The 19,110-nt window shown below is 52.2% G+C and overlaps 11 protein-coding genes across 11 annotated transcripts; 8 read left to right on the top strand and 3 right to left on the bottom strand.

The window, feature by feature from the left end:
* The first annotated feature begins 103 nt into the window (after window positions 1-103).
* P170DRAFT_441667 (NAD(P)-dependent alcohol dehydrogenase) lies at window positions 104-1,506 on the top strand. The gene is made up of 2 exons (XM_024850372.1): window positions 104-246; window positions 309-1,506. The coding sequence occupies exon 2, from the start codon at window positions 350-352 to the stop codon at window positions 1,277-1,279; it is 930 nt and encodes a 309-aa protein (XP_024698510.1). The 5' UTR covers window positions 104-246; window positions 309-349; the 3' UTR covers window positions 1,280-1,506.
* A 156-nt stretch (window positions 1,507-1,662) lies between these two features.
* Window positions 1,663-1,971, top strand: P170DRAFT_481154 (fungal specific transcription factor domain-containing protein; the record flags this gene model as incomplete). Its single annotated transcript, XM_024853839.1, has 1 exon — window positions 1,663-1,971. One exon carries the CDS (start codon window positions 1,663-1,665, stop codon window positions 1,969-1,971), a length of 309 nt encoding a protein of 102 aa, XP_024698509.1.
* Window positions 1,972-2,517: 546 nt separating this feature from the next.
* P170DRAFT_441666 (isocitrate lyase/PEP mutase family protein) lies at window positions 2,518-3,468 on the bottom strand. Its single transcript, XM_024850371.1, has one exon. It carries the CDS (start codon window positions 3,442-3,444, stop codon window positions 2,650-2,652), a length of 795 nt encoding a protein of 264 aa, XP_024698508.1. The 5' UTR covers window positions 3,445-3,468; the 3' UTR covers window positions 2,518-2,649.
* Window positions 3,469-4,650: 1,182 nt separating this feature from the next.
* P170DRAFT_419026 (putative 2-haloalkanoic acid dehalogenase) lies at window positions 4,651-5,541 on the top strand. Its single transcript, XM_024847258.1, has 2 exons — window positions 4,651-5,280; window positions 5,342-5,541. Exons 1-2 carry the CDS (start codon window positions 4,688-4,690, stop codon window positions 5,472-5,474), a joined length of 726 nt encoding a protein of 241 aa, XP_024698507.1. The 5' UTR covers window positions 4,651-4,687; the 3' UTR covers window positions 5,475-5,541.
* A 363-nt stretch (window positions 5,542-5,904) lies between these two features.
* On the top strand, window positions 5,905-8,158 carry P170DRAFT_441664 (SAP domain protein). Its single transcript, XM_024850370.1, has one exon. The coding sequence runs from the start codon at window positions 6,011-6,013 to the stop codon at window positions 7,880-7,882; it is 1,872 nt and encodes a 623-aa protein (XP_024698506.1). The 5' UTR covers window positions 5,905-6,010; the 3' UTR covers window positions 7,883-8,158.
* Window positions 8,159-8,615: 457 nt separating this feature from the next.
* On the top strand, window positions 8,616-11,340 carry P170DRAFT_468877 (OSTA/TMEM184 family protein). Its single transcript, XM_024852574.1, has 6 exons — window positions 8,616-9,007; window positions 9,084-9,234; window positions 9,331-9,628; window positions 9,713-9,838; window positions 9,905-10,054; window positions 10,113-11,340. Exons 1-6 carry the CDS (start codon window positions 8,965-8,967, stop codon window positions 11,007-11,009), a joined length of 1,665 nt encoding a protein of 554 aa, XP_024698505.1. The 5' UTR covers window positions 8,616-8,964; the 3' UTR covers window positions 11,010-11,340.
* Window positions 11,341-11,460: 120 nt separating this feature from the next.
* On the bottom strand, window positions 11,461-12,924 carry P170DRAFT_394651 (COP9 signalosome complex subunit 6). Its single transcript, XM_024846065.1, has 3 exons — window positions 12,586-12,924; window positions 12,047-12,523; window positions 11,461-11,983 (listed from the first exon to the last, which is right to left on the bottom strand). The coding sequence occupies exons 1-3, from the start codon at window positions 12,854-12,856 to the stop codon at window positions 11,553-11,555; spliced, it is 1,179 nt and encodes a 392-aa protein (XP_024698504.1). The 5' UTR covers window positions 12,857-12,924; the 3' UTR covers window positions 11,461-11,552.
* Window positions 12,925-13,044: 120 nt separating this feature from the next.
* P170DRAFT_441661 (uncharacterized protein) lies at window positions 13,045-15,089 on the top strand. Its single transcript, XM_024850369.1, has one exon. It carries the CDS (start codon window positions 13,071-13,073, stop codon window positions 15,006-15,008), a length of 1,938 nt encoding a protein of 645 aa, XP_024698503.1. The 5' UTR covers window positions 13,045-13,070; the 3' UTR covers window positions 15,009-15,089.
* A 131-nt stretch (window positions 15,090-15,220) lies between these two features.
* On the top strand, window positions 15,221-16,479 carry P170DRAFT_514471 (DNA-directed RNA polymerase III subunit C31). Its single transcript, XM_024855209.1, has 3 exons — window positions 15,221-15,410; window positions 15,637-15,883; window positions 15,985-16,479. Exons 1-3 carry the CDS (start codon window positions 15,309-15,311, stop codon window positions 16,368-16,370), a joined length of 735 nt encoding a protein of 244 aa, XP_024698502.1. The 5' UTR covers window positions 15,221-15,308; the 3' UTR covers window positions 16,371-16,479.
* A 4-nt stretch (window positions 16,480-16,483) lies between these two features.
* Window positions 16,484-18,667, bottom strand: P170DRAFT_419012 (FAD-binding domain-containing protein). The gene is made up of 3 exons (XM_024847257.1): window positions 18,175-18,667; window positions 17,579-18,102; window positions 16,484-17,522 (listed from the first exon to the last, which is right to left on the bottom strand). Exons 1-3 carry the CDS (start codon window positions 18,458-18,460, stop codon window positions 16,551-16,553), a joined length of 1,782 nt encoding a protein of 593 aa, XP_024698501.1. The 5' UTR covers window positions 18,461-18,667; the 3' UTR covers window positions 16,484-16,550.
* Window positions 18,589-18,928, top strand: P170DRAFT_74090 (uncharacterized protein). The gene has a single exon (XM_024855360.1). It carries the CDS (start codon window positions 18,716-18,718, stop codon window positions 18,887-18,889), a length of 174 nt encoding a protein of 57 aa, XP_024698500.1. The 5' UTR covers window positions 18,589-18,715; the 3' UTR covers window positions 18,890-18,928.
* The last annotated feature ends 182 nt before the right edge of the window (window positions 18,929-19,110 follow it).

Here is a 19,110-nt window from a genome sequence, read left to right as displayed (position 1 = left end):
TGCGTCGGCAATCCTTCCGGGTGGATCACACCATTCCATAAGATGACTGCGGAGTATGTATTCGACCATAGCTATCGTGGATAACTAAATTGTTTTGCTATGAGTTCCGTCCCCTCGCTGGATATAGGTACTACTACTTTTATACACGGTGAGATTTCCGGCTTCAGGCCAACGGAACGAGCCAAATACGCTCGATTCACTGTCTGGTCCGGCAAGTACTTCCGTTCGGGCTACACACTTCCGATGGTCTGGCAAGAATCATCTAAATATGTTCAAAAAGCGACACATCTTTTGACTCTTATTAACAGATTTTTCTTACATCAGCTCATTCTCAAATCCGTCGTTCAAGATGTCCTTGATGAATGGGTGGCAGTACGCAGCTACAGCTGGCGGCATTGAAAAGCATCTCCGCCTTAAAGATGACATTCCTCAACCCTCTTCAGATAACCTTTTTCATGATCAGGTCCTTATCGAAACCATTTACGTGGCTTTGAATCCCGCCGACTTTAAAGGGCCGGAAGGCCGTTTCTTCACCATGCTCAACCTGCGCCTGCCAGCCACGCCTGGCTATGACTTTTGTGGTCGTGTTAAGGCTGTCCATCCTTCCAATGACCTCTTCAAGCCCGGCGATCTTGTTTTTGGAAATCTTGGTCACCCTCGAACACATGGGACCCTCGCCCAATATTTTATTGCCTATCAGAACTATTGCGCCCGCGTCCCTGAGGGCTTATCGCTCGAAGATGCTGCCGCTATTCCATCAGCCGCCATGGCAGCCTATAAATATCTTGCGCCTTTTGTTAAGAGTGGGCAAAACGTTTTCATCAATGGCGGTAGTGGTGGAGTGGGAACCTTCGCGATACAGATCGCCAGGATTCTTGGGGCTGGAGTAACTGTCTCCTGCTCTACAAGTAATGTCGAGTTCTGCCGAGGACTTGGTGCCCAAGTCATTGATTATACCAAAGGTGATCTGATAGATCTACTCCAAGAACATGGCCAAATGTTTGACCATGTAGTAGACAATGTTGGAGCCACGCCCGAGCTATATTCTCATGCGCATCTTTTCACTAAACCAGAAGCTCGCATCTCCCAGGTCAGAGCAACGACTATCAAGGGGGTCATAGTCATATACTCTCAACTGGTACCTGCATTCCTAGGTGGCTCACAACGACCTACTTCCATTGTCCTCGGCTTCCCAAACAGAGAGGATCTTACGCTACTAGCGAACTGGGTGGCGGAGGAGAAAATTAGCATCAACATTGATGCAAAGTTTTCCTTTTAAAAACGTCATAAAAGCATTTGAGAAACTCAAAACGGGACAAGTCAGAGGAAAGATAATTGTTGAAGTTTCGGCACCATGAATATGCCAGACTACTCTGCGCAGGCTCTAGCTGGAAAGGGAGGATGGAAGCAGGTGGTGTTGGATTGAATGTTAAGTGGGATTGATGTTTTTCTAATTAGGCGATTTTGCTGGATATCGTTAAATGACCAATTAGGGGTGTTAATGTTAAGGATTTGATTCTGTCGAGACATAGACTGGTATGTATAAAATTAGCCGGTTCTCATCCACGAACTAAACCGAACCGAAGACAAGAGGATCATCTTTCCCCTTGTCCAACAGGTATGATCCCAACGTGGCTGTTCAACTCAATTCCGCTGCCTTCAATGATAGACGATGAGTTCTTTGAGACCCAGACGCAAGGTTCGCCATTACGACCAGATGGAAAACCGTGTCGGGTGGCATTTATCGTCAAGGCCATGAACCTCTATCAGATTCTAGATGAGACTCTAGTTGATCTCTATCTCAAGTCGGCCAGGAGTGAAGATATTGAGAGTACACTCACCCGAATTCTTGAGATCAATGGTAATCTGCAAGCTTGGAATAAATCCCTTCCTGGGCACCTTCAATTACAACATGCTGCGGAAGATGACGAAGTGCTACAACGACAGGCGATTGTCCTGAGGGTTCGGTAAGCTCTCCGCACAGTCTCTGCAGTTCAGTTTTGATAAAAATGCAGGTTTTGCACGCTCGCATTTTACTCTTTCGTCCCGCCGTGATTTCATTGCATGCGCGGTGCCGCAGGCTCAGGAAACCCATATGATTCAAATGATTTGAGTCTCTCCGAAGCGATGCTCGCCGAGTGCTCACGAAGCTGCTTCCGTCTTGCGCACGAATTGGTTGACACTTTCGCGCGCCATCTCAACCCGCAGACCTTACTCGGGTCTTTGCCGAATTGGTGGTATTCTGTGCTCCTATAGTGTATTAGCAGAGTCGGCGACAAGATGCGTCACTGTTCTTGAGATCCTGTCTGAGAAGCTCTCTCTTGACAACACGGGTACGGCCAATGTCGCTCAGACTGATACCAGTTACGACTGGGACTCACTCTGGGTGATCTCGAATTCATTCAGCGAACAGTCAGGTTTATCAGACGCAGGCCTGTTCCCGTTCGCTTTTGATGATTTGATTTGGACAGATCCAGTGTCAGCTCCCTTTGCGCAACCCTCTTTACCATCCGATGTGTCAGGATGACCGGTACTAAGCATCTCCGGTGCTTTAAAGACCCGTGGCAATATTAAATGAATATAATTATTCGGATCCTTTCACAACTACAGGAATATGAAACCACCACCCCTAAAGGTCTGATACAATAATCAATCATACGAAACCCCCGCCAACAACCGATCCGCCGTCTCTCTAAACGCCCCCATTGCCGCCCTCCACAGCTCCGGTCCCAGGCTAATTCTCGCAACTCCGATCTGCTTCAACTCAGCAACCGTCAAGGACCCCTCTGCCAAGTTCAATTTGACATTCACGCGGCCCCCCAGCGCCGCAACCAATTCCCTAACCTCGGCGCCAGAGACTCCCCGCCCGCCAGGTCCTCCCCACACAAAGACCGTGCAAGCGCCCGCCTCGAGGAATGCCTGGCCGCGCTGGATCGCATCCGCAATGACCCCGGTCCCAGCCGGACCCAGAATATCCGTTCGGGCATTGATCACGAAATCAGGCACCCCGGCGTCTTTGGCAGCCTGGACCGCCGTGCGGATGCGGGCCACAGCGTCGGGGAGCGATCGCAGCGTGCCCGCGCGGTTATCGAAGTCTTCAATGTTGCAGCCCACGGCGCCGAGGGCGATGATTTCCCGCACGGTCTGCGCGACGTCCTCGTAGCCGTCTTGTGCGTCGACGGTGAGCGGCAGCTGCGGAGACGTAGCGGCCACGACGGAGGCGATGGTGCGGACTGAGGCGAGGTTTTGCGAGAGAGTTAAGGACTCGTCTGCGACGCCTTGTGAGGCCGCGATGGCATAGCTGGCGGTCGCGATGGCTTTGGTGGAGGCGTGCGCGGCGATGTACGATGCTGTGGCGCCGTCGTAGATGTTGCTGAGCACGATCGGGTTGCCGGGCCTGTGCAGGCTGCGGAAGTAGATGGCTCGGTCGTTTTGGGTGGACATGGTTGGTTGATTGGATGGATTGTGGGGGGATATGTAGATGGAATGGAGAAGATTGATGGGATTCAGTAGAGGATTGAAAAGTTCATGGTTTTATAGAGACGGCTTGAGTCACCTCATGGTGACACTGAAGTGGAGTCTTGGATACGAGACAATTGCTCTCAAATTGGCCACTCGCAAGCAGCGCCAAGAGCGCATTTGTGATGCATCGGCAGGACTTGCCGGTTCAGTTATTCCTGTGTTTTCATATTATTATCCTTGTCTCTTTGGATATTTTACAGTCGTTGTATTCTGATGACTTCAAAACAAAATAGAAAGTTTGACTAGTAAACAGTGTTCTCGAACAGAACGACATTTAGCCCTAATTCAAGGCACTTAGCACTTGAACATTCTGTACCCCATAGCACTATATGAACCAATTTCTTAGGGCTTGCTATAAATTCTCTTTCGTTCTATATTAGCCGAATAGTAGCGGCAAGTAGAGAAGTCCATTTAAAAGAGTAGCGGATAGCTTTGAGCTACTGAGACTAATATTTATTAATGAAAGGAAGGCACTCCTGCTATTAGGAAGCATGCCGAACATAGTAGTACCTAGTATCTATATGAGATTTTGATCCAAATAAAAATGCATATATCTTTTTGATCAAACTTTTCTTAGGTTAGATATCCCTGTAGCTATCCAAGGTTATACTTTCCAGACTAGTCCGAACTAAACATAGATCTATGATGATACTCCGGAATTCTGGTAGCGAAGCATATGACCTTGGTTGTGATGGCGTGCATCACTTAACCCAGCGGGCCTTCAGACTCATGGACCATGGCTTCAATGGTTGGCATCCCTTGGACCTTTCGTAGGCCAGTGAATTTGACAACCATGGAAATAACTAGATGATATAGTGAATGTTCCTTATTAACTTCCCACTACCTATATCACTCCCAAAGTCGAGCCATCCGGCAATACAAAAGGATCTGTGGGATAGGCCAGATTATGAGGGTAGCATACTGGCTATATATTCGATTCCTCGTGTTTCTTTATACATGAATACCTTTTAGTTAATGAGAATATCAGAAAATGTCGAACCCAACGGGTTTTGGTAACCGCAATAGTAGTGCTGCATAGTAGACAAATGCGGGGTTGTTGGACTAAGAATATCGTGCGGGCATCAAACAATCCCGACTTACTTCAACATCCCTCCTACACTTTTTCGAGTCGCATTCAGCATCGAATTAAAATATCCACTTCAAAATGCCCTCTCACCACGTCGTCTTCGACGTCGTAGGAACCTGCTTCACATTCGACGCCTTCTTCGCCGCCATCGAATCCCGTCTGGGGCCCCGACTCCGCGCCCACAACATCCAGCCCCAACTCTTCGGGTACGCCTGGATGGAGGCCGCCGAGCGCGAATACGCCTACCTGTCGATGTCTCATCGGTACCGGCCCTTCCTCGACATCTTCGGCGCCATCTTCTACCGCACGCTCTGGTTCAGCGGGATGGAAGACCCGCGGTCCTTCGCCTCGGACGAGGACAGGGACTATCTAATCAAGGGTTACCGTCAGCTTCTGCCGCGCGAGGGTGTATACCGCGCGATGCAAAGCCTGCGAGATGCCGGGTTCACCGTGTGGTGCTTTACCAGCGGGGATGTGCGGCGGGTCCGCGGCTACTTTCTGCGGAGTATGATTCAGATGCCCGAGGAGAATATCGTGTCATGCGATAATAGTCAGCTAGCGAAGCCAGCCTTGGAAGCATATCAGGAGGTCTTGAGTAAGTTTGACGAAGGCGACGTGGTGTGGTTTGCGGCAGCGCATATGTGGGATGTTTCGGCGGCCAAGTCTGCGGGGTGAGTCTCCATCTCTTTTCTTATTGATGGTATATTTGTGGCAGTAGACTGAAAATTGCAGATTCCGGGGTGCGTATTGTACGGCTTGGGAGAAGGAGTCGTGCTCGGAGATCTTTGGAGAGATGGATGTTACTGCGGACTCGTTGCATGAGCTGGCGGCGCAGATCATAGCTGCGTCGCAAAATCGAGGATAGATTAGTGCAAAGTATAGACAGCCAACGCTTCTTAACATGTTTCTGTTAATACTATGTATCGAGAAAGGCTTTTAACTGAAAAGACTGGTGGCATGTTCGAGATGTTTATTTAGGTTGGAATATTTGGTTCAAGGTTCATGATCTGAGATGATAATGACCATATGAAGAGCTTGAATATCAAAGTTTTACCCACAGCGCCCTAAGCTGACTCTCGAGACCGAGACAAACACCTTTTTCCATTTGCTATGGACTGTGGTAACTAGGTATAAGTAAAGGGATCTTTATTTTCGATAAGAAACGAGGCTAACCCCATGCGGACTGCTTACTAACACCACTCCCGTGATGCACTAACCTCATCGAGGCTAGCGTACGACATCATTTCCGGCGAGGAAAGCAACGCAGGACTTGGTTCGTCCGACCGCAGGGGCATCGCATCGCGAACAATGGCCCTCTCGACCCCCGCTTAACTCCCCATCCACACCCCGTCGTTTTCTCTACATGATCCTATTTCCTAACCGCGCGCAATCTTCCTCATAATGGCCGACTACTCCAAATGGAAGGTGACCGATTTGAAGGCCGAGCTGAAGCGGCGCGGCATTCCGCAGACCGGCCTCCGAGTGAAACAGAACTTCATTGACAAATTGCTGGAGGAGGATGCAAAAGGCGACAGTGAGGCCGTGAGCGAGGAGCCTGCCACCACACAGGAGACACCCCAGGAGGACGTGCAACCGGCCGCACCTGAGCAAGAAGCACCGGAGCCGGCGACAGACGACGCGGTCGAGTCCCAAGATCAGAAGCCTGAAGAATCCCCGCAGGAACAGGAACCACAACAGAGGGAGGAGCCCGTCCAGAACGGCGAAGCACCAGTGGAGGAGAAAGCGCCCGAAGAAACCCCAGCTGCCGACCAAACCGCCGAGCAGTCGCCACAAGCTCCCCGAGAACAGGATGAAAATGAGGCTTCGGCGCAACCGGTTGAGCAGGCTCCCGGGAGCACAGAGGCCCAGCAGCCAGCCGCAGAGGAGGAATCCCAGCCATCCAAGGCTACCGAAGAAGTCGCGTCAGCTGTCCCTCAGATCTCCGAGGCGAACACGGGATTGTCAACACCTCTAGCCCCCGAGGAGGTTCTCGAGGACCGTCGCAAGCGCAAACGCCGCAGCCAGAGTCCCATCCCTACGCCCGAAGCGCTTGCGCATAAGAAGGCGAAGGCGGAAAATGAAGAACCTAAGGTTGCTTTACCGGAAGACAAAGACGCGATGGATGTGGACGGAGACGCCCAGCAGGACCAAGGTGTTCCGGAACCACAAGAGGCAGCCGAGAGTCGTGCCGACACAGAACCCGAGCACAAAACCTCGCCAGCCCAGGATGAAGCCCAAGAAGACAAATCCAACGAGCCAGTTCCCGAGACTACACCTACCAAGAAAGATGGCCCGGCAAAGCAAGATGTTCGATTCAAGGGCCTGTTCACCGCTCCGGAGCCCGAACCACGTCCCGCATCGCCTGCCCCGGAGGATGCAATGGAAGACGAAACGGTCGAGCCAGCGAAGCATGCGGCCACTTCAGCGCTCTATGTGGACGGCCTCATGCGCCCCCTGCAGCCGAACGCCCTCAAGAGCCACCTACTCACCTTGGCCTCCCCTCCCGGGGGCTCTCAGGATTCCGACGTGATCACGGATTTCTATCTCGACTCGATCAAAACGCACTGCTTCGTGAGCTTTGTAAATGTCTCCGCCGCATCTCGCGTGCGCGCGGCACTCCATAACACCGTTTGGCCCAACGAACGCAACCGCAAGACCCTGTTTGTGGATTTTATCCCCGAAAACAAGCTACAGGAATGGGTCGACCTGGAAGAAGGATCGCGACGACGCGGCGGTCCTCCCCCTCGCTGGGAAGTGAAGTATGACCGAACGGATGACGGTGTCAAGGCCGTCCTGGAAGAAATTGATCCCCGAAGTGCCACATCTCAACCCTCACGGGGTCGGGAGCAGGCCGAATTCTCTCGCCCTCCACCCTTGGGGCCTCGAGCGGAAATGGGCGAACCCAGCCGACGTCCGAGTGGCCACAGCGAAGCCGACAGCAAGCCTCGGCCTGGACAAGGCTTCAAGCCTCTGGATGACCTTTTCATGTCTACCACCACCAAGCCCAAGCTCTACTATCTCCCCGTTCCTCGGTCGGTTGCCGACCGTCGTCTGGACCGGTTCGACGATCTTCTGCGCAAGGGATCATTTCCGCGTCGCGGAGGGGACGAGCCTCGACGCATCACCTTCGAAGATGAAGACTTGTTCGTTGATCACGGGCCAGACTTCAATCCTCGCGGTGGTCGCGGCGGTCGGGGCGGTCGCGGACGGGGACGTGGTCGAGGTGGATTTGGCGATTCATGGCGAGACGATCGACGAGGCCGGAACTATTGATATCTTGTATCTTTATTATGTATTTTGTACTTTTCTTTTTCTTTTATTTTTTAAAATCTATCGAGTGTCCCATGGACCCACTAGGGTTGAAGGGAAATCGTCGGTCGGGCATAAGTCCTTTGATTGATCTACGGGGGCGAATTGGGTGCATGCGAGGATCGGACCGGAATCTGTTGGGAAAAGCAATCGACCGGATTTCATCGAGGGAATTGTATCTACGGTAGAAGGTGGATGTGTACTTATACAACTGGAGTTATGTGCAATGGGACGTTGATCTATGGCGATTCTGGCGATGCTAGAGGTACATACATCTAGAATCAAGACCACATGGATAGGATGGACACCCCGGTTAGTCATGCAGCAAGAATGCTTGTCATGTCTTGTCCAAAGCTTGGCTTTTGCTGGCCTGTAGCATAATAGCATTCCCAAAATAAACCCCCAAATCTCATTGGAATGCTGGTTCTTTGCAGCTGATTAGGGCTGAGCGGGGGATTCCTGAGGCGCAGCGGCTCCATCCCCGACCGTGGATTTTCTTTCGTTCGTTGCGCTTCATCAACACCGCCACGTTTTGCTTGTTCGGTTTCTAAATTCAGCCATCAATGCTTGTCTCACCCGTTCCAGACTTCAAACACAGCCCTTCCTCAACTAACTGTCTTAAGTATGTCTCAACTCTTCATTCGCATCGTCCACCGCTTCATTCCTTCTGCCTTATCGCCAAGGCTTGTGGTTGACGCAACCACTTTACTCTGACACTGCGCAGGGCTTCACGCCAGTGAGAAAACAGAATAGCGCCAGTCCTCAGGGGGGCAAGCAACCATTGGCATTACTCAAGAACCCAGGCCAAAGAAAAGACAAACGTTGGATCCAGGGGCTGATCCGCTCCGGGACAAGACTCGACTAGTGGATAAGATAGCGATCGCCCCAACGCCATTGAATCTATTTTCTCCATTCAATGCTGCATTCCAGCCATCAGAATAATTCTGCAGTTCCGACGATCTTTCCTTTCCTCCCCTCGAATCCCTCATCACCACTCTCCTTGAGGCCTGTCACCACCATCTTCGGCCTCCCTCGTTGCCGCTAGAATGGGTTGGCCACAGTGCAATTCGACGATAGAAAATGAGACCAGTATGCCGTTCCTTCCGAGCCCCGTTCCGCGCGGGACAAATACGATCGAGTGACTGACCGATATTCTGGTGAGCAGTTCACGAGGTCGAGTTGTGGGATGGCGGCCTCACCTTCCACACTCTCTGCTTGATCGCCGGAGGGGTTTTCGCGCTCACTGCGGCCGGCGTTTCTTTCTTTCTGATTATGTGCCATGCCACGCATTACAGCAAACCCGTGGAGCAGCGCCAGTGAGTTCTCCTTTTCTTTTTTATTCTCCTGTTCAACGATCCCTCCCCTGTGGTTTATGTCGCGCTGAACTGACAATATCTCTCCGGCGACTTCAGTATCATTCGCATTCTTCTCATGATCCCCGTCTACTCCCTGGTCGCATGGCTCGGAACCTACTACTACAAGAAAAGCGTCTACTACACAGTGCTCGGCGACTGCTACGAGGCTTTTACGATATCCGCCTTCTTCTCCCTCCTCTGTCACTATATCGCGCCGGACCTCCGTAGCCAAAAGGATTACTTTCGTGGAATTGAGCCCAAACCGTGGGTCTGGCCAATGTCATGGTTGCAAAAATGCTGCGGCGGGGAACATGGAATATGGCGGACACCACGGAGCGGACTGACCTGGTTCAATGTAGGTTGGCTCTGGCCTGACACTTGCCCATATCGGCGGGGCATATATTTTCTCGTACAGGACTAATGGGGAATCTTTTAACAGGTCGTCTGGACCGGTGTCTTCCAGTACTGTCTTTTGCGTGTGCTCATGACAATTGTCGCCGTGCTCACGCAAAAGGGTAACGTCTATTGTGAGGAAACGCTAAATCCGAAGTTCGCGCACATTTGGGTATGCTTTCCTCTGCAACTTTGTCTCTGCACTGTGGAATCTGGCTAATAAGACATGCGTTGACAGGTGATGGCCATCGAGTGTATTGCGGTCAGTATCGCCATGTATTGCCTGGTGCAGTTTTATATCCAGGTCAAGGAAGATATCAGTCAGCATCGACCCTTTTTGAAGATTCTCTCCATCAAACTGGTGATTTTCCTTTCTTTCTGGCAATCAGTAAGTCAAACCAGTCTCCTTTCATCCAAGTCAAAACACCGACTGATCAATCGTGCAGAGTATGATATCGTTTCTCTTCTCCTCCGGGGTCATCAAGGCAACCAAGAAGCTCCATGCCAGTGATCTGAAAGTGGGACTTCCCAATTTCTTGATCTCCATGGAAATGGCCATCTTCGCAGTCTTGCACCTGTGGGCTTTCTCCTACCAGCCGTATTCTCTGAAGAACTCTCACCCAGCCGAAGTCACCGACTTCTATGGAAACGGCAAGGCGACGTACCAAGGCGGCCGGTTTGGATTTCGCGGTCTTGGAGACGCGTTCAACCCAATGGATCTCATCAGGGCCGTGTCCCGGGCTATGCGATGGCTCTTCGTCCGTCGCAAGAGACGCACCATGGATCCCAGCTACCACACCTCCACCGAAGGAATTGGTCTCGATACCACCAACGGTGGCGCCGTCACGGCGACCGGTACTCCGATTGCTGGCGGCCGTCGATATCCCACCTCGCCTGACGAAGAAGGCGATGTGCTCTTGTCCCACGCGCAGCCTACCCCTGCCACCGACCTATCCATGATGCCGCCGGGCTACGAAGAAACCGATAGCCGCTTCTACAACCATAACCGACTCAGCGCGATCTCCTTGCTCGAGCCGGGCATGCATTCTCCGCAGCCGTACTCGCCTTACGAGGACAGCTTCCACAACCCTTACATGAACATGATGCCGGAGGATACGGCTGATCATTCTCACTCTCCGAATCCGCACAGTCAGACTCAGAATCTCACTTCTCCTCATGAACCCCCGACCATCATTACCACACACACTACAAACAACACTACAGCACCTTATCCCTCTGATGAGCTACAAGAGCAAGCGCCTATCCCTCTCCCAGACACATATCGCCCGCCTCCACTACATCATGACAGTGATCCTAACATCCAACGATACCCTCATTCATAGTACTGGCTAGACTTTCAAAGAGGAATTGTCTCAGGTCCAGCCAGACTACAGGTCTGAGAGTGAGTGGAGTGGATGAATCCCTTCTTATGGTCGAGACGAACATACCATCATTTTGTTCTTTCTGTTCGCTTTTTCTGGTTTTCTGGTTGTTTATACCCTATTTTATCTATGTCCTAGGATTCTTTTTTTCACTTCTTTTCCCACCTTTTACTTTGGCTTCTTGTACATGACATCACGGCTGGATTGCCTCTTGCGCTTTGAAGGGAAGTGCAGGCAGGGGTTCTCTTGACCCGTTTTCAGAATCTCTTATACGCTTTGATTAGATAGAATCTATACGGAATGAACGACATTCAGCCTTTTGGTATTGGATCTTCGTTTCTCGTCAGAATCAGATACTTGCTCTAGGGACACCCAACGCCGGTAATTGTCAAAGCTCTAGAATAATTGCCTTCCTGCCTCCTCTCTCTCTCTCTCTCTCTCTCTCTCTCTCTCTCTCTCTTTGTGTATTTAGGCAGGCGAAGATGCAACAATGCCCACCAACCACTAGCCATGCGCGAGACCATCCCGCGAGAAGAACTCGTCATCGAACCGGCCCGGCCCGCCGAGTTGCGCCTTCCGCGAGAGCATATTCCGCCGGACGTTGTTCATGATCGCGGCCTTTCTGCCGAGTTCGCGCATGCTGCTGATGCTCTGGCTGAGTTGGCCCAGGAGAGCGACGAGGTGGACGTCGTTGCTCTGGGCGAGGACTTCGGCGGAGAAGGCGCTTTGTTCTTGCGGGTTGAGGAGCGAGAGGTGCGAGATGAGGGAGTTGATGTTGCGGAGGATGGGGTGCGATAGGGTGGCGGGTTTAGGGGATTCCTGGCTGTCGCCTTGTTCTTGGGAGGTCGAGATGCTGGAGAGGTAGGATTTGATTAGGGAGATTCGGGACTCGAGGGCTCGGATGGCGTTGATGCGGGTGTTCAGGTTTGCGATGACTGGGCGGTGGGGTTCGTTAGCTGTGGAATACGGTATAGTTGTATGGGATGGGGGTTGCTCACGTTCTTCATCCTCCTGGGAGAGCACGTTGATGTCTGTCTGCTCCTTGTTGCGGGATTGTTTCTTTTGTGACTCGCTGGTGCCTCCGGTGCTCGATTCAATAGGAGCAGCATTCCGCGCACTTCGGGCAACGGTGTCAATCCCGATCATCTCGGCCTCCCCAGTCTCAACGAAGTATGGCAGTTCGCGGAATCGGATGCTCAGTGATTGCTCTTCGCCGTCGACCTGCATGGCCTTGCCGCCTTCTGCGGCATTCTCTCCCTCGTACACGCTCTCGTAGATGGTCAGGGGTAGTTTGGCACCGTTCGAGGATGCCCCCTGTACTTGGGATGGATGAAACGCGAGGAACACGGCGGATTCGTTGTGGTCTTGGAGGATTTGGCGATGGATGGGGAGATGGGACTCGTCGGGGCCGGACGGCGGCGCTGTTGACCACCAGCCGACGAGATCGAGGGCGGGGACTTTGTGGACATCCTTGACTATTTACAACAAGTTCTCCGTTAGAAATGAGCAGCATATAGGTCAGACTGGGGGTGCCTACGTTGCTTCACTCGCTCGACAAACCAGTCCTGCGATAGCTGCGCTTCGCCGTTCGGACCCTCCACCACGATACATTCGAATGCATGCTCTAGAGTGATCTCACGTCCATTCTGCTGTCCTAGCAGGGCTCCGATGATTGGGCCTTGCTGTCCTCGTGCCGCATGACGGGTGATGTGGTCGGAGATAGTGAGGAGTATCAGCGGATGCAGCTGGATGTGGAGTCCGGAATCCGAGGATTTTTGAGAAACGAGAGAGCTGCGATGTTCGTCCATTGCGATGCAGGGGGTATAGAAGTAAATTAAAGAAAGAGATGATCAGGCATGCAAGAAACAATCATGCACGAAGTGAGCTGAGGAGTGAAGATGCCGCGGATCGAAGAAGGCGGAGCTGTTGGTTTGCCCTGTTTGCACTCGCTTCCCCGCCGTCGAAGGCGCCCGGAAGTCGTCCACCTCTTGTCTCCCTTCGCTCCTGTAGGCGTCAGGCAAAATGGCGGTCCCTTCTTCGTACGATGAGTTGAAGCTTCATCTCCAGCAGGTCCAGAATGATACGTCCATTCGGCTGGATCACACCCTCATTGACAAGCTAAAGTTGGAGCTGACAGAGACCACGGACCGCAAAGTCCCCGCCTCCCTTCTCACCCAGATATCGCAGCTTCTGCCGGTTCTCCAGGAGGATCCGACTCCTCTTACCACCCTGGGAATCAAGGCTACGGCCTATTTCAGCTTCACGGAGCTCCGCTCCGTCGACCCTCCCATTGACTTCGTCGCGGGATTCAAAGCTCCGTCGCCACCCATCAACTTATTGGCTCTCTCGTTGCTGAGCAAAGCCGGGAAGGTCCCAAGTGACGCTGCGATTGTCGCGGGGGACTCGGAATTAGTTGCTTCCCTGGTGGATTTGTGGCTTTCGACCTCTTCAACAGCCGTCGCTCAGGCAGCGCTAGATGCGTTATGGGCTCTTTTGGAGATCGATCTAACCAGTCCCTTAGAAAATGGTGACGAGACGGGAGGAGGACAGGGTCTAATGTGGAGGAGACTGTTCACCGATAAAGATGTCTACAGTCGTCTTTTCTCGTTTTGTTGTTTGACTGATAACGGCCCTGATAGTCTGCCGAAACGCGAGAAGACATTGTCACAAGGCAGGTTGATGGGCTTTCTGGTCAAGGCAGGCCGGTTGCGATGGGATATCATCTCCAGCTCCCAGGTGTCGGAAGTCGAGACCAAATACGACAGCCAGAGTCTTCTGCATTTCGCTACTTGCCAAATGGTCGAGAAGAATGATGTTTTGATGCACATGACATTGCTGAACTTCTTCCAAGACCTCTTGGAGATCGATGCTCCGGGTTTGACCGCGCGCACGTTTGTACAGTCGGCATCCACCTTTTCTTCTCCCGCCCTTGACTTCTTGATCGCTCACAATCTGCATTCGACTCTTCTGGGCTACTATCTGGATGAATCGAAACTTGACCCCGTGGATCTGAATTACCTTTCCGGGCCAATTACGGCTTACGTCGCGCAGTATGCCGAATTGTACCCCAATCATTTCTTGCAGAACCCCCAAGGCCTGTTGGATCAGATCCTGTCTCGCATTACTGCTTCCGTGGCGATCTCCTCAGCACGGTGGGCGCATGGACCCGCGCCGAGTGGACAGCTGAATGTTCTTTCCAGCCTTCCTCGCGTGATGCTAGTGGAGGCCAGCAGACAGGGGTTGAACCCCGTGCTTGCCCTGCCCTGCAGCCCGGCCAATAAGGAGGCGCTCGATGCATTGGGCAAGATTCTTCATGGACCGCCAAAGCTGGATCTGGCCGACTCCATGGAGCTGAACACGTCCGGTCAAACTGCCACAGACTGGCATAAAGAAGCCGCCGCCGCCCGGGCCTTGTACTTTATGTACTTGAATCACCGCCCTGGTTTCTGGACGGACATCGTAGCCGCAGCCGATGTGTTGGCCATGAAAGACGTTTCTCTCGCGGCGATCTCATTCATGAAGAGCATCATCACCGCCAACTGGCAGGAATTGTCCGGCGACGTGATCTCGTCCGTCCCCGGAACTACGCGGTATCAACTCCCGTCAGAGCAAGGTCTGGGTAACCTCTCGCCAGCTACGCAAGGAATCCTGCCTGCGACCGGAGTATGGGCAACGCTGACACCTCCGGCCTTGACCACTCTGCTGCCGTATCTCTTCAAGCCGCCCCGCTCGTACTCCGAATTCGTCGGCGGCGGAGCTGCAGACCCGCAGAACGTCGTGTGGAAAGTCGCCACAGCGAAATATGAGGTCTTAGTAGCCTTGTATGAGGGACTCAATGATTTGAACGGAGAAGTGCCAGGGTTCGAGGACATCGTGAAAACGCTCAAGCAGCGAGTGAACGAAGGACCATGGGGGCCTGTCACGCAGAACGGAAGTCGGGTGGAGACCGTCAACCTATGAGGGATTTATGTATTAGCATTCGTGACTTGCAGTTTTTCTTCTTCAGATACCTTTCAGTCAATCAGCATCATGACATGAACTCAATCACATTCTGTATACTTCGTATTCGTATTCTGTGACCCCCACTCACCGAAGGCGGTGAGCGTCATCTCCGCCGGAACTTTTTTTCTCGCGATGTTCCTCCACTTGATTTTCCTCCGATTTGATCCTCAATTCCTCTGGCATTTACTTCACCCTCCCCTCCTGATCCAATTGCTCTGAATCTTTGTTTTTATCCCTGCCAGTGATCGCTCCTCAAATATGTCTCGCTTCGGAAAGGGCAGGAAGCTCCCCGGCTCCGAATTCACCTGGGACGCTGATCCAAACGGGGAACCTGACGGCGCGCCCACCCCTCTATACCCTGTATGTTGTGATTTCTGTTCATCTGTTTGGACCGGTCCGGACCAGTCCAGACTACAATCCAGTTGAATCACCATGGCATCTTGCATCTTCCTGTTCCCTTGCCCTCCTCATCTCCAACCCCCCTCTCTTTTCCCCTCATCACCAAACTCAACTCAACTCAATTCAACCCACCTCCAACTCCAACGTAAACCAACAGAAACAATCCTAACAACCCCCTCAAATGCAGAAATACACCGTCCCACGCGCCCGCCCGCTCTCCGCGCGCGAAACCCACCAAGTCAACCTCTACCGCGACCTGCGCGAACGCTTCCACGACGGTCCCTACTACTCCGTTCTCGACGCCGCCTCGTCCGCAGCCAAGAAGAACAGCGCCGCGCGCGCCTCCTTCGACCCCTTCCACGGCATGCCGTCGTATTCGGGCCGGTACCAGAAGAAGAAACGCGCGTTGCCGAGGATGAGTGGGAGGGCTTATGGTTAGTTCTTTCTTGTTTCCTGTTCCCTTTGGGTGTGGGTTTGGGAGAGGTGGTTTGGGAGGGGTGGTTTGAGAAAGGGGCTAATGTGATGTGCCCTGCAGTGATGAAATTCTTCCCCCGGGAGCTGTGGCCGACTATTCAGCCGAATTTTAAAGGTGATGCGGCGGCCGCGATGGATGGGTATGTTCCGCAAACGGCCCGGTCTGGGGTAAAGCGGGGATTTGAGGACGACGACGAAGAAGAGGACGATGATGCGGCGAAGAAGCAGAAGAACGGCGAGGATGGGGAGGGCCCGGAGAATGATGATCTCTTGGAAGGCGAGGACGAGGAGCAGGAGGAGGAGATCATTGATGATGATTTCGAGGACGATGAGGATGAGATGGGCGGCGATTATAATGCCGAGCAGTACTTTGATGGTGGGGATGATGAGTATGGGGATGATGGGTTCGGGGATGGAGGTGGTGGAGGCGAGGAGGATACGTATTAGATATGATGAGATGGCCTTTGGTGATGTGCATATTTTTTGTGGATTGGCACTTTTGATTGATACCCTTTTTTTGTTTCCTTTTTTCTGATATCTAGATATCCAAACACGGATGCGATATGATTCTTATCTGACTGACTGCTGCCTGTACTACGTCTCCATGAGTTCCATCTGATGGCCAATCTAATCACTCGACTTCGTTCTGCACATCCCCTCTTCATCCCAAGCCTCACTCCCAACTCCCACCTTACAAATGAAAAGCCCGTCCTTGTCCCAAGCCTGTTTGATCTGATACAGCCGCTCATAGTTATCCCCCCATAGCTGCCACTGGAAATTCTCCTGCAGGGAATCCGCGCCATTCACATACGACGCCATTCGCCCGTCCTCCAAAGAAAGCAGGAGTGGCATTTGGACCCCAGTCAACAAAGCCTGAGCCTTGTCCTGCATCTCAAAGCTAGAGTTACTGGGCAAATTGACGTACAGATCGATCAGTGACAGTGCCTCCCTCCATGAGGGGTGCACGGCGCTATCGACCATGTCTTTGTTCGCCGCGACCTGACCACCGCCGAACGTGCTGCTTTCAATCAGGCTCCCTGGCCCTAGTTGTAGCTTGGAGACGACTTCAGCTAGCTTCGACGGTCCGTCAGCGCTCTGGTAGAGCTGTTCTGATACCAGGACCGAGCCGTGGACGGTGCCCCCGCCAGCTGGTTCGATGTAGAGGGGCCTGGTTAGATATGAGCTGTAGCTGGGGATATGCTCGGATTGGTATTCATAGGGTATACCAGCACTGTCGAGGGCTTCGCGCAATGGAGCAAATTTCTCGTCGGTCGTATTCACAGTGGCATTGAACAGTCTCCCTTCCACTAAGAGAGTACCCATAGACGGGTCATCAGATGCAACTGGAAACACGGCGACTCGGATGTAATTGTGTTCTATGGCTAGAGCGGGCTGCGCAGCGAAAAGGTCGCGCGCAGCTTCCCAGAACGTCTCGCTCCCAGCGGGCTGGGTGATAGTTAAGAGAGCATTGACGACGGAAACGTCTGGATAGACACGGACCGTGACGCTCATAACTACCCCAAAGGTGCCGCCGCCGCCGCCTTTCAGGGCCCAGAACAGATTTTCGTTCTGGAACTCGTTCGCCACGACCAGTTTTCCCTGTTGGCTAAATTAGATTGCTGGTTCCGTCTTTCTGGTATAGACTGTTGACCTACATCTGCCGTAACCATGGTGAACTGAAGAACATTGTCTGAGGCCAATCCAAAAAGTCGATTTAGTGTGGACGCGCCACCACCTAAGATATATCCACCCGCAGTGCCCACTGTGCTACAAACACCCGAGATAATGAGGTATTTGCCCGCTGCTGCCGCGGTGTACAGTTCCAATCCTAATACACCCGCACCCATGGTGACTGCAGGCCCACGAGGGCTATGGGCATTCGCGCCGCTAGGGACAAAGTCCGATACATACTCGATTTGCTTGAGTCGATGAGTGGCAATTTGCAGAGAATCCGGGGCGCTTGATTTACCAGCCATGTCATGACCGGTATTTCGAACGACTAGGCGGATGTTGTGCTTTCTCGCAAACTTTAAGGCAGCTCGCACATCTTCCGGGGTCTCGATTTCAGCAGCATAACGAGAAATTCGCCCCTGTCCGCAAACTGTATCTTTCGGCGAGTCCACATAGCACGATTCATTCCTCGGTGCATAAGTCTCGAAGTTTGACCATTGAAGGGCGCCTGTTTGCTTGCATGTCAGGTCTTGGTGTGTGGATAGGCTAATATATCAGAATATCGCCAGGGAGGGGTTACCCGGCTGAGCAGCTCGCCATATAGCATTTCTCGATAACTGCTTTACATTATCACAGGCAGCCTGGTCGAATGTGTTGCCGTGACATACGTAGCCCACTGGCTGAACTTCAACTAAGTTACCATTTATGGAAGCATTAAGGCGATCCCAGGACTCGTTGGAAGGCCAGCAAGGCTCGTATGGTCGGCATCGACAACTGTGCTTATCAGAAGTATTAGTAGCAGATAAGCTAATAAGTAATGGTGTCACCGCGAGGGCAAAAGCCCTGTACATGCGTAGTAGATTCATCCCTTATGGTATAGAATCTTTTCGATACCTCCTGGATGCCCTTTCCGTGGAGAAGACATGTTTATAAACGGGGTTAATCCACTATCAGCGGATCCTCGTATAAGAGCGTCTTGGGAACGAAACTGAAAAAGAAAATCTGACTATCGATGGGTCCCTTTTTATAACAAAGGGTGGTGTCCAATTGTCAGAAGAGCTGATCAAATGCCCTTCTCGTATAGCTCGTGAGAGTAAATCTCGCTGCAGGATGGGACCGGGATGCGGGATTTGAATCATTTGTCTCGGCCAATAAGTGAGATCAATTTCCGGTCGTATCCCACGATGGCTCTGCACATGGCCACCAATGGTTCGTCAGTATTGTTTGGTTTGATTTCATCCCGGGACCAGCCTCGGGACAATATTTTCCGAGGAGCAATCATGATTTCTATTTGAAGCCATGGCTTGGATGATGCATAAACCATGAAGTTGGATGGACCTTGGAGGACTTTCATGTACTATCAGTCAGCACATCAAACAGTATCCGAGAGTTGATTGGTCACTGCCAGGATTTTCTCCCGTAGCCAGCAATTCATTATAGTGACCTCTTTCGCTTCTACTTGTGGGTTGGTAAATGATCCGATGGTTATAGTTGAAGGGAGGAGAAAGAGAGAGAG

Source organism: Aspergillus steynii, assembly GCF_002849105.1.
Source record: "Aspergillus steynii IBT 23096 chromosome Unknown P170scaffold_11, whole genome shotgun sequence".
NCBI classification, from domain to species: domain Eukaryota; kingdom Fungi; phylum Ascomycota; class Eurotiomycetes; order Eurotiales; family Aspergillaceae; genus Aspergillus; species Aspergillus steynii.
Note: the sequence above shows the minus strand (reverse complement) of the source record. Positions and strands in the feature narration are given on the sequence as shown.